Source organism: Condylura cristata, unplaced genomic scaffold, assembly GCF_000260355.1.
Source record: "Condylura cristata isolate star-nosed mole 26May11 unplaced genomic scaffold, ConCri1.0 scaffold00014, whole genome shotgun sequence".
Taxonomy (NCBI): domain Eukaryota; kingdom Metazoa; phylum Chordata; class Mammalia; order Eulipotyphla; family Talpidae; genus Condylura; species Condylura cristata.
In genome coordinates this window covers 13354950-13367670 of record NW_004567115.1, presented here as the reverse complement: position 1 = coordinate 13367670, position 12721 = coordinate 13354950, and the positions used below count along the sequence as shown (strand labels likewise).

General features: G+C 44.7%; 1 protein-coding gene across 1 annotated transcript in view; it reads left to right on the top strand.

Moving 5' to 3' along the window:
• Positions 1-8218: 8218 nt before the first annotated feature.
• The window catches only part of LOC101637145 (inhibitor of carbonic anhydrase-like), a 38442-nt gene continuing 33939 nt past the window's right edge, over positions 8219-12721 (top strand). The window contains exon 1 of the mRNA XM_012724814.1: positions 8219-8297. Coding sequence (XP_012580268.1) covers positions 8255-8297 — 43 coding nt within the window. The 5' untranslated portion in view covers positions 8219-8254. The remainder of the gene's footprint in view (positions 8298-12721) is intronic.

The window sequence follows — 12721 nt, the reverse complement described above, 5'->3', positions numbered from 1 at the left end:
AAAAATTGCTAAATGGGGCTCTCCCTGGTGGCGCAACAAGTTCAAGCACAGCACTATGAAGCTATAACAGCCACTACAGCACGAGTTCAGCCCCTGGCCAGGATGGTGACCCACATGGTGTAGCAGACCTCTCCTGACCCGCCCGCTGCTTCCCTCAGCAGTGTATTTCAGTCACCCTGCCTCTTTTGCTCCCCACTGTCTCTGGTAAATCCTCTCATAGCCCCCCTCCCTGCACCTCTGGCCTGTACCCAGTTCTGTATGTATAAATAAATCTTAAAAAAAAAAAAATGAACAGTTTTTAAATCTTTGACCAAGAATTCACTAAAAATTCTGTGGAATTCTTGAATCCTTGGAAAAGTACAGTCCAACAATACTGAGAGATTACTGCCACTCAAAGGCAAAAATTAGTTGGAATTCTTTTTCCAAGGGAATACAAAAAATGGGCATCTTTTAAGGTCTAGTACTGAGAACCATTCGTAGTCACTAGGGACTGCTGTTAGTGAAATATAGGGGTTGGGCAAAGTAGAATGTAGACCTTGGACCACTTCATTTACTGCCCTTAAGTTATAAACAAACCGATACTCCTCAGAGTGCGGCTTCTTTACTGGCAGTATGGGGGTGTTGTAAGGTGACCTGCAAGAGCAATAAGTCCGTGTTCAGGAATTTGGTCATGACTGGTTGGATTCCTTTAGTCTAATTTTGTGGGAGTCACATTTATTGCCCATCCTGGAGTCCCATTTGCCCACACAGCGTTACTCACTTTTGGAGACTTCAGGCAGGATGGGTTCTGCATCCTTTTGCCAACTAACAAGGTCTGAAGGTGCAAAGCATTCTCTGGAGGCACTTGTAAAAGAAGCTGTTGTTCTTTCAGTGAAAAGGAAATTTGAGCATTTAATTTACGTAACAGGTCTCATCCAAAGGGCAGGATAGGACAATCGGGCATATAGAGAAATCTGTATGTTTCATGTGTTTACTGCCCTTGTTACATTCCAACAGCTGTAACAGAGGTTGTTGCTGAACTTGGCCAGCGACTCCGACCACTGCCAGTTTTGTCAATAAGTGGAATCCATTTGGTGTTAAGAACAGAGTAGGTAGCTCCAGAGTCCACCAGAAAGTCTATTAGTCTGTTCCCCACTGTCAGTGTTACCCGGGGGTTCTCGCAGGGAAATAGGGGAGAGAAGGCGTGGCTTCCATATGGAGTCCTAGGCACCTCTAATCATCTTCTGGGTTAGGGCCATATGTAATCATTTTTCTGTCAGAAGTTTCCTTTTTGTTTTTCCAAGTTCCTTGTAATTTTGGACATTCCCTTTTCCAGTAGCCATTCTCCCTGTAGCAGGCAAACTGAAAGTTCTGGCCTTTCCTTCATTCCCCTTTTCTCCCCACAAAGGGTGAGTATGGTTATGGCTGTGCAGTGGTGGAGAGCGAAATGTACATAGGCAAGTTGGACCCCCTGCCCTGGAGATGACACACATGGGGCTATGGACCTCTCCTGTCTAGTCTGCTGCACCCCTCCGCAGGGTACTAAAAAAATTTCTGGTCCCTCCCTGGTGGTGCAGCAGCAAGCACCTAAATCCACCTCAGCATGAGTTCCATCCCGCCCAGGGGGTGACCCAGATGTCGCAGCAGACCTCTCCTGACCTGCCCCGCTGCTTCCCTCAGCAGGGTACTCTGACCAGCTTTCTGTTCTGCTCCCCACTCTGTCTCTGGTGAATCTTCTCACTGCTCTGCACCTCTTTGCCTGTACCCCAGTTCTGTATTCATCAATAAATAAATCTTTAAAAATAAACAAATTCTACCCTGACTGGACTAGGACTGTGGTATGGGTTCCAGAATACAAAGTACTAATGTCACAGGCTTGTCCCCAGGAAAAGGGGAAGTTCCAGTCTCCTCGTCCCACACGAGCAGGGTGGAGCTGAGCAGGGAGGGAGGGGAATCTGGACGAGAGACTGAGGTGAGGATGGAGGCAGAATGGAGAGCCAGGAGACTTGAGGAAGCCACATGGACCAAAGGGAGATATGTGAAGAAACCGTGTTTATTTCTTGGCCCTGAACTGGTTGAAAGAGATGTGGATGAGAGGCCCATGAGGAGGTTCACTATGGTAGTGTTTCTATTGATTTTGCTCTTTTCCTCCCAGACTTGTCTGACCCTTTTCTTCATGTGGCTTCATCTTGCTCCCTTCCTCTTCCTCAGATTCCTTCTCTTTCTCTCTTCTTTTCTCTGCTCAGCCCCACCTCATTCTAGGTGGGGCGGGGAAACTGGAACTTCCCTTTTCAGGGGACCACCTTGTTACAGGGGCAAAGAGGCCTACAGAGAAGTGGTCCTTGTTTCTTGATCAAGGTTGAGAGGTGGAGAAGTTGACAATGGCAGCTTTATCTTGATATTGACTTGGCTCTTTTCCTCCTGGGCTTGTCTGGACATGTCTGGAAATGCCTTAGACTTGTGGTGGGTGCTGAATGTGACCAGATATGAGCAGCAACACAATAGCTATCAGAGTGACCAGATATGGGCACAAGGACCGGAACGCACTGGGCCTTGCATCCAGGTGCACAGCGACACGTAGGCTTTCTAGAATCTGAACCTAAAGCCCATATAAGAGACACTTTCTTTCCCCCACAGCATTTGCAGTAGCTGCAGACCCCACCATTGGGAGCTCTGTCTCAGCTGCTGCCCTGGAGCAATAAACTCTACTTGCTCAGCCTTTCAGCTTCCCCGTGTTTCTGTGGCCAGTCACAGAAACCAGGACAAAGCTCTCTTTCTATGTTTTGTCTTGATGCAGCAGTCAGCAGAACTGTTACAGGGCAGGGAGAGAGGGGCACCACTGAACCCCCAATCCTCCCTGCTCTAAATGGGTTCTGCCATCTGCCGCATCAAGGCAAAACATATAAAACTTTCATGAAAAGGAACTTTAATATAGTGAGTATACAATACAGAAGACAAAGAATATCAAACACCTAAATCAAACACCTGAAGTTACTCATCCCCTTGTGGGCAAAAGTCCACCCAAAAGGCATGGGTTCAAAGCAAGGCCTGAAAGCTGCCACAAGCCTAAAAAAAAGCACCTTCTGGCCGGGACCCATAGAAAAGGGTCAGAAATGGTCAGACAAGTCTGCAAGGAAAAGAGCAAAATCAAAATCAATATAAACACTGCCATAGTCACCTCCCTACAGGTATCTCACCCACACCTGTTTCAAACAGTCCAGGCCCAAGAACCAAGCAGGGTTTCTTCATCACATGCTTGCTGCTCCATGAGGCTTCCTCAGGTCTCCTTCTGGCTCTTCATCCTGCTTCCTTCTTTTCTTAAGAATCCTTCTCTTCTTTCCTCTGCTCAGCTCCACCCTCCTTCTGGGTGGGGCAGGGAAGCTGGGACTTCCCCTTTTCCTAGGGACCACCCAGTTACACTTGGGCATCTTCTTCACAAGCCTCTCTGCTCCACGTGTCTCCTCCAGGAGACTCCTCTTTGTGCTTCAGCCTCCTTCCTTCCCCATTCTTCTCTCCAGCTTCTTTCTCTGGGTTCAGCTCCACTCCTCTTTGGGTGGGGCAGGGAACCTGGCACCTCCCCTTTTCCTGGGGACCACCCAGTTACACTTCCGCAGTAGAAAGCAACATCTTAGAATCTTGTCTTTTACTAACAACCAAATACAGAATTACATTGGTAAACATGCCCAAAACAAATGATGTAGACAAAAATTCCCCAAAGCAAATCCTTCTAAACTCAGACCTTATAAAAACCTTTTTTCCAAAAAGCCAATAAGGCTACCAGCAGTTACCCATTATTGCTCAAGGCTTCTTTCATCTTAGCAACCAGGCACACATTTGCCAATTCAGCCCACCCATTGTTCCATCATAGCTTGCAAACCCCCCTCAGGCAGAGATCAGGAAGTAGTCACAGTAAAAACAAAATCACTTCACCTATCCCCAAAGGACCAGTACAGCCTTTAGCATTGCTAATCAGACCTGTCAATCAGCAGATATCACAAACAAAAGTCCAAAGTCCCTGCGACTTAACTTTAGCTAACAAAGTATACCAAAAATACAAAGCAAATTTTAGGAGAACAAAAACTTCTGAGTTCCAGAGAAGCCTGCCAAAAGGCTTCAGACACTACCTTTGATCTGGCCACAGAGTCCACCATGCTACCTACCATTTTTTGAAGTCAAACTGCCTTTTACCACATAGAACAATGACCTAGCAAAGGTTCACCACTTTATGACACAAAGAAGGTATACAATAAAAAGTTATGGAAAATTAAATTAATAAAACAGATTATTAAATTCATATATAAAACATTCTTACATTTTTAAGAGCTGTTTCTGAGAATTCTTCATGATGTAACAGGGTGGTCCCTAGGAAAAGGGGAAGTTCCAGGTTCCCTCCCCAACCCAGAAGGAGGATGGAGCTGAGCAGAAAAAAAGGAGAGAAGAGAAGGAATCGGAAGAGAAGAAAAGAAGGAAGCTAGATGGAGAACAAGAAAGAGACCTGAGGAAGCCACAGGGAGCAGCAAGCCTGTGATAAAGAAACCGGGCTTGTGTCCTGACCCTGGACTGATTATGGCAGATATGGGTGAGAGGTGACTATAGGGAGGTGTAGGGAGGTGACTATGGCAGTGTTTATATTGATTTTGACTTTGCTCTTTTCCTCCCAAATTTGTCTGGTCATTTCTGACCCTTTTCCATGGGTCCTGGCCAGAAGGTGCTTTAGTCTTGTGGCGGGCTTTCAGGCCTTGCTTTGAGCCAATCCCTTTTGGGTTGACTTCTGCCCACAAGGGGGTGGGTAGCTTCAGGTGTTTGATTTAGAAGTTATATTCTCTGTGTTCCGTATTGTATATTTACTATATTAAAGTCCCTTTTCATTGAAGTTTTATATGTTTCATCTTGACGTGGCGGGTGGCAGAACCCACTTAGAGCAGGCAGGTTTGGGGCTTCAGGGGTGCCCCTCTCTCCCTGCCCTGTAACAATTAGACTTGGTTTGTAGCTTGAATTATCATATTGCCAGATTCCCAACTTGATTCAATAGAAAATCTACCTAATTTATGTGGATACTGGAAAGCCATCAACCTCTCTTCCCTGGCCAGTGGAGAAGGGAAGTGTAGTTCACTTGGTCAACAAATTGAGGAGGGCCGCAGGCTACATCTGAAAACACCACAGTCCTGGCCTTTGACAGAGTGCAGGGGTATTTATCAAGAATTATGAGGGGGTCGAAGGGAGAGAAGGCAAGGGGCAAAGCCACCGAAATAGCAAAAATATGGAGTAACCAAACTCCCACATTGTCAAACATTTTGCCAAATGTTTGACAGTATTTAGTAAAGCTGAACATATATCTACTTTATGATCAAGCAATTGCTCTTCCAGGAAAATACTCTGCAGACATGCATTCCTATATCTATCAAAACATGGACTAGAATGTTCATAACAGTACTCACTATTCATAAGAAGAAAAACTACTAAGTGTTTTGTCCCAACTTCTGTGACCGGCAGAAGAAAGGAAGGCGGGAGGCAGAAAGGCTGAGCAAGTAGAATTTATTGCTCCTGGACGGCAGCTGAGACAGACCCCACCTGAGACGGAGCCCCTAGTGTGGGACCCCACCTGAGATGGAGCCCCTAGGGTGGGGTCCGCAGCTACTGCCAACTCTATAGGGGTGAAGGGTCTCATATAGATTCTAAGTTCACATTCTAAAGGGGTGACTCATCGCTGTGTCCTTTTTTAAGGCCCAATTCATTATAAAACTTGGATGTGGGGCCCAGTTTGTTATCACCTTCAGCTAGTCCCATCCCAGATGCAAGGTCCCGTTAATTGGATGCAAGACCCAGTTTGTTACCACCTTATCACCTTTGGATGCAAGGCCTGATTTATTACTACCCTTATCCAGTCCCTCAGTAAATCTCACATTTGGTCACTCCCAACAGAAAGTATTGCTACCGTGAACAGGAAAGATAAAAGTATGCTACAACACAGAATAATATGAAAAAAAAAAAAAAAAAAACAAGATAGGAAAGCTGGACAACATTATCATAGGTGAAACCTACAGACATTATTTTCTTTTAAAATATTTATTTATTCATACAGAACTGGGGTACAGGCCAGAGATTCGGAGGGTGAGAGGATTCACCAGAGACAGAGTGGGGAGCAGAACAGGCAGACAGATCAACAAATTACACTGCTGAGGGGAGCAGCAGGCGGGTCAAGAGAGGTCTGCCAGGCCATGTGGATCTCCTCGGGGCAGGCGGGGATTGAATTCTTGTGGAAGTGGCTTAAGCTTCTTAGTGCAGTGCTTTAACCCGCTGTGCCACCAGGGAGGGCCAGAGACATTTTTTTTAACTTTTAATTTTTTATTGATCATTGTTGAAGTATCATTATTTTATATCCCCGCTAGTGTTTGACAGTACTGGATTTCTCTGCTCAGCACTCACAGTTCTCTACCATAAATCCATTGTGTTCTTCCCACTTCCCTCCCCTCTGAAAGCTGAAGATCTTTGGTCAGTTTTCAGGAGTTGGTTATAAAGTTTGTCTTTGGTTTTTCTACATTTCAAATATAAGTGACATTATCCAGTATTTATCTTACTCCTTCTGGCTTTATTTCACTTAGTATAATCCCTTCCAGCTCTATCCATGTTGCTGTAAATGGCATGAGTTTATCTTTGTTGGTTGCTGAATAGCATTCCATCGGGAATACACACCACATCTTCTTGACCCACTCATCTGTTTTGGGGCACATACGTTGTTTCCATATCTTGATCATTGTACATAGTGTTGCTATAAACACAAGTGCAGATTTCCTTTCTATTTAGTGTTTTTGTATATTGGGTGTAAAGATCTAGGAGTGGATTGCTGGATCGTATGACAGGTCCATGTTTAGTTTCAGAGAAACATCCAGGTTGTTTCCATACGACCTGGGCCAATCTATGTTCCCACCAACAGTGTAACAGAGTCCCTTTTTTTCTCCATAGAAATATAATCTTTAGCAAAAGAAAAACACAAAAGTGTGTATATCGTATGATTCCATTTAGATAACGCTGAAAAATTAGCCCAGTTGCTCTATGTTACTGGCAGAGTAGATAGATAATAGATATCTGTGAGGAGAGGGGAGTGCACTGAAGAGGGCCCCAGGGCCCCTGCTAACATTGCTTTTTGCTATGGGTCCGTTGACTTGTGCAGAGTCCATCAAGTTGTACACTAAGGGTATCTGAACTTTGATGTATATTGATTGCATTTCAATAAAAACTTTTTAAAACTTGGTTTAACGCTAGAGGACTTTCCCCAAGCACACAGACTTCGAGGACTGGGCTTTGGGCTGCAGAGGTGAGCAGAAGCAGCCCTTTCCAATTTCAGCCCTTCAGCCCCCACAGAAGGTTGTGGGGGACTGGCTGTGTCTTTGGGGGTGGAAACTAGGGCTTCAGGGAGGGACATGAAGTGAGCACAGGGTACCCTTTTAGAGAAAAGAGTCTGAGAAATCCTGAAAAGTTATGTTCAAAACGCTGTTTGGGACCGCCCTGCTGGCGCAAGGGGTTAAGTCTCAGCACTATGACGCTATCAGCAGCCACAGTGGCTTGAGTTGATCAGAGCAGACCTCTCCTGTCTGGCCCACTTCTCCCCTCAGCAGTGTATTTCAGTAGATCCGCTTGTTCTGCTCCCCTCTCTGTCTCTGGTGAATCCTCTCACACAGCCTCCTCCAACTCCTGCACCTCTAGTTTACACCCAGCTCTTGTATGCATAAATACACAAAATAAATCTTAAAATAAAAAAACAAAAACTCGCTGTGTATACGTTTACACATGTTTTCTTGGGTAAACGTTCAGTTTTCAGCCAATGGATTGGCTCCCTGTCCGGAGGACTCCGTTTTCAAATCATTTAAGAACTGTGTGACTAGGTGAAGATCCAGGATATAGTAACTAACCTGGGATCAACTAGTCTTGCACCTTAGTGTCTCTGGAGTACGACGATAGGTCCAGAGGGCTCCCAGTTTTCGTCAGCTGGGACTTCCGAGCTGGGGACCCCTGAGCCGCGAGGGAGGGGAAAGACCAAAATCGCAGGTCAGGGCTCTGGACAGAGGCGGCTCGTCGTCCTCAGGTCCCGCCCCGCGGAAGGCAGGGTCGGCTCTAGGGCACCGGCGGCCTCCGCGAGGGTGTGTGCGGGGAGGGGAGAGTGATCAGTCCGGAAAGACTAATCCTTTGCTGGAGGCGGATCCTGCCCAGTTGGGGGCAAGTAAAACCTGGCGGTGGCAAAAGGAGTTGGTTCCGCGTCTGACTCGGGCTGGGGAGCATGAGGCTTGCCATTGCTGCCCTGCTGTGCGCGGGGGCCCTGGGTGAGTGTCCTGCGAGCGGGTGAGGGCAGGACCTCTAAGATGGGGGCCGGGTGCTAGCCAAGGGTCAGCGGTAGCGGACACTGTGCGGCCTGATCTAAGCTGCCGGGCTTCTGCTTGGTCTCAAGTGCGCTGTGCCGCGCCTGCACAGGAACATTGACAAGCCCTTTCTTGCAGAAACTCTAGCTTAGTTCGGGTGTTGGCAAACTGATCAGTGAGCTAAATCCACCTCTCAGCAGGTGGCGTGTATAACTGAATGAGTTCAACATGGTTTTACATCTTTCAATAATGGAGAGAAAATCAAAAGTCGGACTTTGGGCACGTAAAAATTATAGGAAATTTAAATTTCAGGGCCCAGACATAACATTTCATTGCAGCAGAGTCATATGCTCATTCAGATGAACATTGGTCTATGGCTGCTGTGTTCAGGTTCAAGGGCAGAGTTGAGTGGTTGCCACAGAGACTGCGTGGCCCGTAAAACCTAAAATTCTTTACTGGCTATTCTATTACAGAAAAAGTTCATGATCCCTAACCTAGCGCTTTTGATCCCACTTAGCATCAAAGAAGCAGGGTCAGAGGAGAAAAGGCTTTTTTCTTGGAAGTCAAGGGTATTATGAAGTTGACAGTCTTGTAGTTTGACCTGTCAAGATCTTTCCTGCTCTGACCTGTCCAATGACTTCCATCCCTCCCGCACAACAGGGAGGTAGAGGAATGCAGGAGAAAAACATTCAGTCTAGAATGGGCTCCATTCACCACTCACTGCTGTGCGACCGACCAACCGGGGACAGTCGGAGCCGGCCTCTCCATCTGCTCAGTAAGAATTGTTTTATCACAAGAAACACACAGTTGCTGTCAAAGTGAGGTGAGATAATGCAATGACACAGCTCTAGACATGTGAGTTGGCAGGAGACTCCAGTCTGCACATAAATGTAGGGTCCCTCCCTATATCAGGGAGAGCCCAAAGCCCTGTGCGGCTATCTGTAAGGAAAGTAAAAGTGTAGAGTCATTGAGCTCATACATGGGAAGAGTTTAGGAGTTGGCTCAGTAACGACTGGTTGTGGCTAGAGGAGGCTCTGGAAGACTATTGTACTTCTAAGGGTATCATGTGTTTGGGAAGTTTGTAACTGGGGAAGGGCAGAGAGAGAAGACAGAAGGGTAAGGAGTGACAAGGGGAGCTTCCCACAGGGGGACTCTGGGCCCACAAAGTGAACTCTGCAGGGGTCTGGGGAATGTAGTGAAGGTGCAGTCAGAGGGCAGCCCCCTTGGTTGCCAAATTTTTCTTGCACAGGATTTGTGTTGTTTATTCTTTCTCCATCTCCCCTGCTGGCCATGTCAGCCCGGACTGACCAAAGTTCATTTTCCCAGTTGACTCTGTTTACGAACCAAAGACAACTGTCTGTCCTCCTAGTTCTTCCCTATATTCCTGGTCTCTTGGTTACTAGACAAAGCTGGAGCCTAAGATGTTTTTTTCTTCAAAGCTTAGTGCTCTTCAGCAAAAACTCTTTGGGAGCAAATGACAGAAATGCAACCAAACTGGCTTAAATTGAGAAAAACAATGGGAACGGAGTGAGTGCTAGTAGGTCTTACAAGAGCCAAGAGTTCAGAGTTCAGAACAGGGGCTTCCGTCCTTGGTGGCACAAGAGGTTAAATCTCAGCACTATGAGTTCGATCCCCAGCCAGGGAGCTGACCCACACAGCACAGCAGACCTCTCCTGTCTCAACCTCTGCTACCCTCAGCAGTGTATTTCAGTCAGGCCATCTGTTCTGCTCCCCATTCTGTCTGGTGAATCCTCTCAAACACCATCCCCCCCATACCCCAGTTCTTATATACATAAATAAATAAAATAAATCTTTCAAAAAAAAAAAAAAGTTCAGAACAACCTGAACTCCTCTGTTAGCCTCTTGCTCTCATAGAGTTTAAGAGATTTCTTCATGAAGTGAACATGTGGCTATCAGCTGCTATCCCTTTGGGGATCTGTTTGAAATGTTCACAATGAGCTTTGATTGCTCTTTCTTGAAACTGCCCCATAGCTTGCATCAATCTTTTTTTTTTTTAAGATTTATTTATTTGTGCATACAGAACTGGGGCACAGGCCAGAGGTGCAAGGGTAGTGAGAGGATTCACCAGAGACAGAGTGGGGAGCAGAACAGGCAGATCTTCGAAGTACATTACTGAGGGGAGCAGCGGCTGAGTCAGGAAAGAGAGGTCTGCAGCGCCATGTGGTCACCTCCAGGGCAGGCTGGGATCGAACTCATGCAGATGTGGCTTTAGTTTTTTAGGGCTGTCTTTAACCCGCTGCACCACCAGCGAGGGCCCACATCAATCACTTTTAATGAGTGAACTGGTCTAACTTATTTGACCCATTTATCCTTAGCTTGCTTGAATATTTTACTTCTTAAAATTATTTCATATTGAAGTATAATTTACATGTAATTAAATGTACTAGTTTTAATTGTACATACAACCCAATGATTATTGCCAAATATACTTACCCAGATAACTATTGCCACAATCAAGATAAAGAACATTTCAGTCATTCCCAAACTTTCTCCTATCCCTTCCTTATCTTTTTTACTTTCTGCCACTATAGATAGATTTTGCCTTTTCTAGGATTCCATGGATACATGGAGTGGCACACTATGTAGCTTTTGTATCAGGCATTTTTCATTCAGCATCATTTTTAGAGATTAATCCACATTGTTGCATGTGACAAAGTATATTCCTTTTTATTGCTGAGCAGTATTCCATTGTATGACCTTACTGCAGTTTGTTTACCCATTCACTTATATTTGGTTTTGTGGAGGTTTTTTCCATAAAAGAATTGGGGTGTAGACTCAAGGTTGTTGGAGTGGGAGAAATGAGAGGATTCATAAGAGACAGAGTGATGAGCAGAACAGGCAGATTGTTTACTGAAATACACTGCTGAGGCAAGCAGTGAGTGAGATGAGAGAAAGATCTGCTGTGCTTTGTGGGTTAGCTGCCTGGTTGGGGATGGAATTCGTGAGCTTGATAACACTGAGACTTCAATCTCTCAGGTCACCAGAGAGGCCTCTATGATGCATTTTTAGTTAATTTTGGTCTATGGTGTTACGTTTTGAAATTCTTATTTCAGAACTTGATTTGAAAAGAATATTCTTTCCTCACTAAGTTGCATTGGAAGTTTTATAAAAAATTTACTAATCTTACATATGTGGAGTAATTTCTAGTCCCCTGGCTGTTCCATCAAAGCTATATGTCTCTGCTTGTGCTAATATCAAACTGTCTTGATTACTGTCTTGATTAGCTTTACACTAAGTCTTGAAAATTCAATTATTCTACTTCAGTGTTGGTTTGGCCATTTAGATCCTTCACATTCATGCACATTTTGGAATCAGCTTACCAACTTCTATAAAATAAACCAAGTTTAATCTTGGATGATTGGGATTGCATGTAATTTATAGATTATCTGAATGAGATTTGGCATTTTAACAACATTGAGTTTTCTAATCCATGACCATTTTATATCTATTTATTTAAATAGGTCTTCTTTCATTGACAATTTTTTCTTTCATTGAGCAACACCACACTGACAAAGGAACGGGAGTCGTGGAGCAGGCTACATAAAACAGGATGCTGCTGAAGAACGAACTCTTGGCCTTTTTATTGGTACACTAGTCATACAGGATTAATCATGTGAGGAAATAAAAAAAAAGAGAGAATTAGAAGAAGCTGGGGGAATGGTAGAACTGTGCATCTGCTGGAAGTTTGGTGTATAGAACAGCCCTGACTCAATCCCCAGTCAGGCTTTCAGTCTTATCAGTAAGGCTTTCCACTGATCAGCTTCTGGGGTCTTTTGCTATCATCAGTCAGTGGTCCCCCCTGGCGTTCCCTGTGGTACCTCATGATGTGTAAGTCAGGAGTAAGTTTATGCATTATGCTCTTAATTGATGTGAAAGGTGCCTCATAGGTTGGGCTCTTACTTAAAATGGAGGCTATATAAGCAACCTCGGATTAGCAGACCCACAATTCTACAGGTCATGTTCATAAATTGTGAAATTTATCTCTTGATGTGATTAGTACTTTTCAATTTTGTATAATTTTTTTTAGTATTATTGAAATTCAATTGATTTTACATACTGTCTTAGAGTCTAATGGTTTATCTCAACATGTGTTTTAGCTATATGTTTTTTTTTTTTTTGCAGGTTCCAAACTTTTCTCTCTCTATATATATATATATAAACCAGTTATCTATGAACAAAGACAATTTGTATATCTTTTATTTCTCTTTGAGTCTTATTGAAATGGCTAAGTCCTCTCATATAATGATACACAGGAATGTTAAAAGTATATTTGTGGGCCCTCCCTGGTGGCGCAGCGGGTTAAAGCACAGCACTGAGAATCTGAAGCCACTTCCGCATGAGTTCGATTCCCGCCTGCCGCCTGCCCC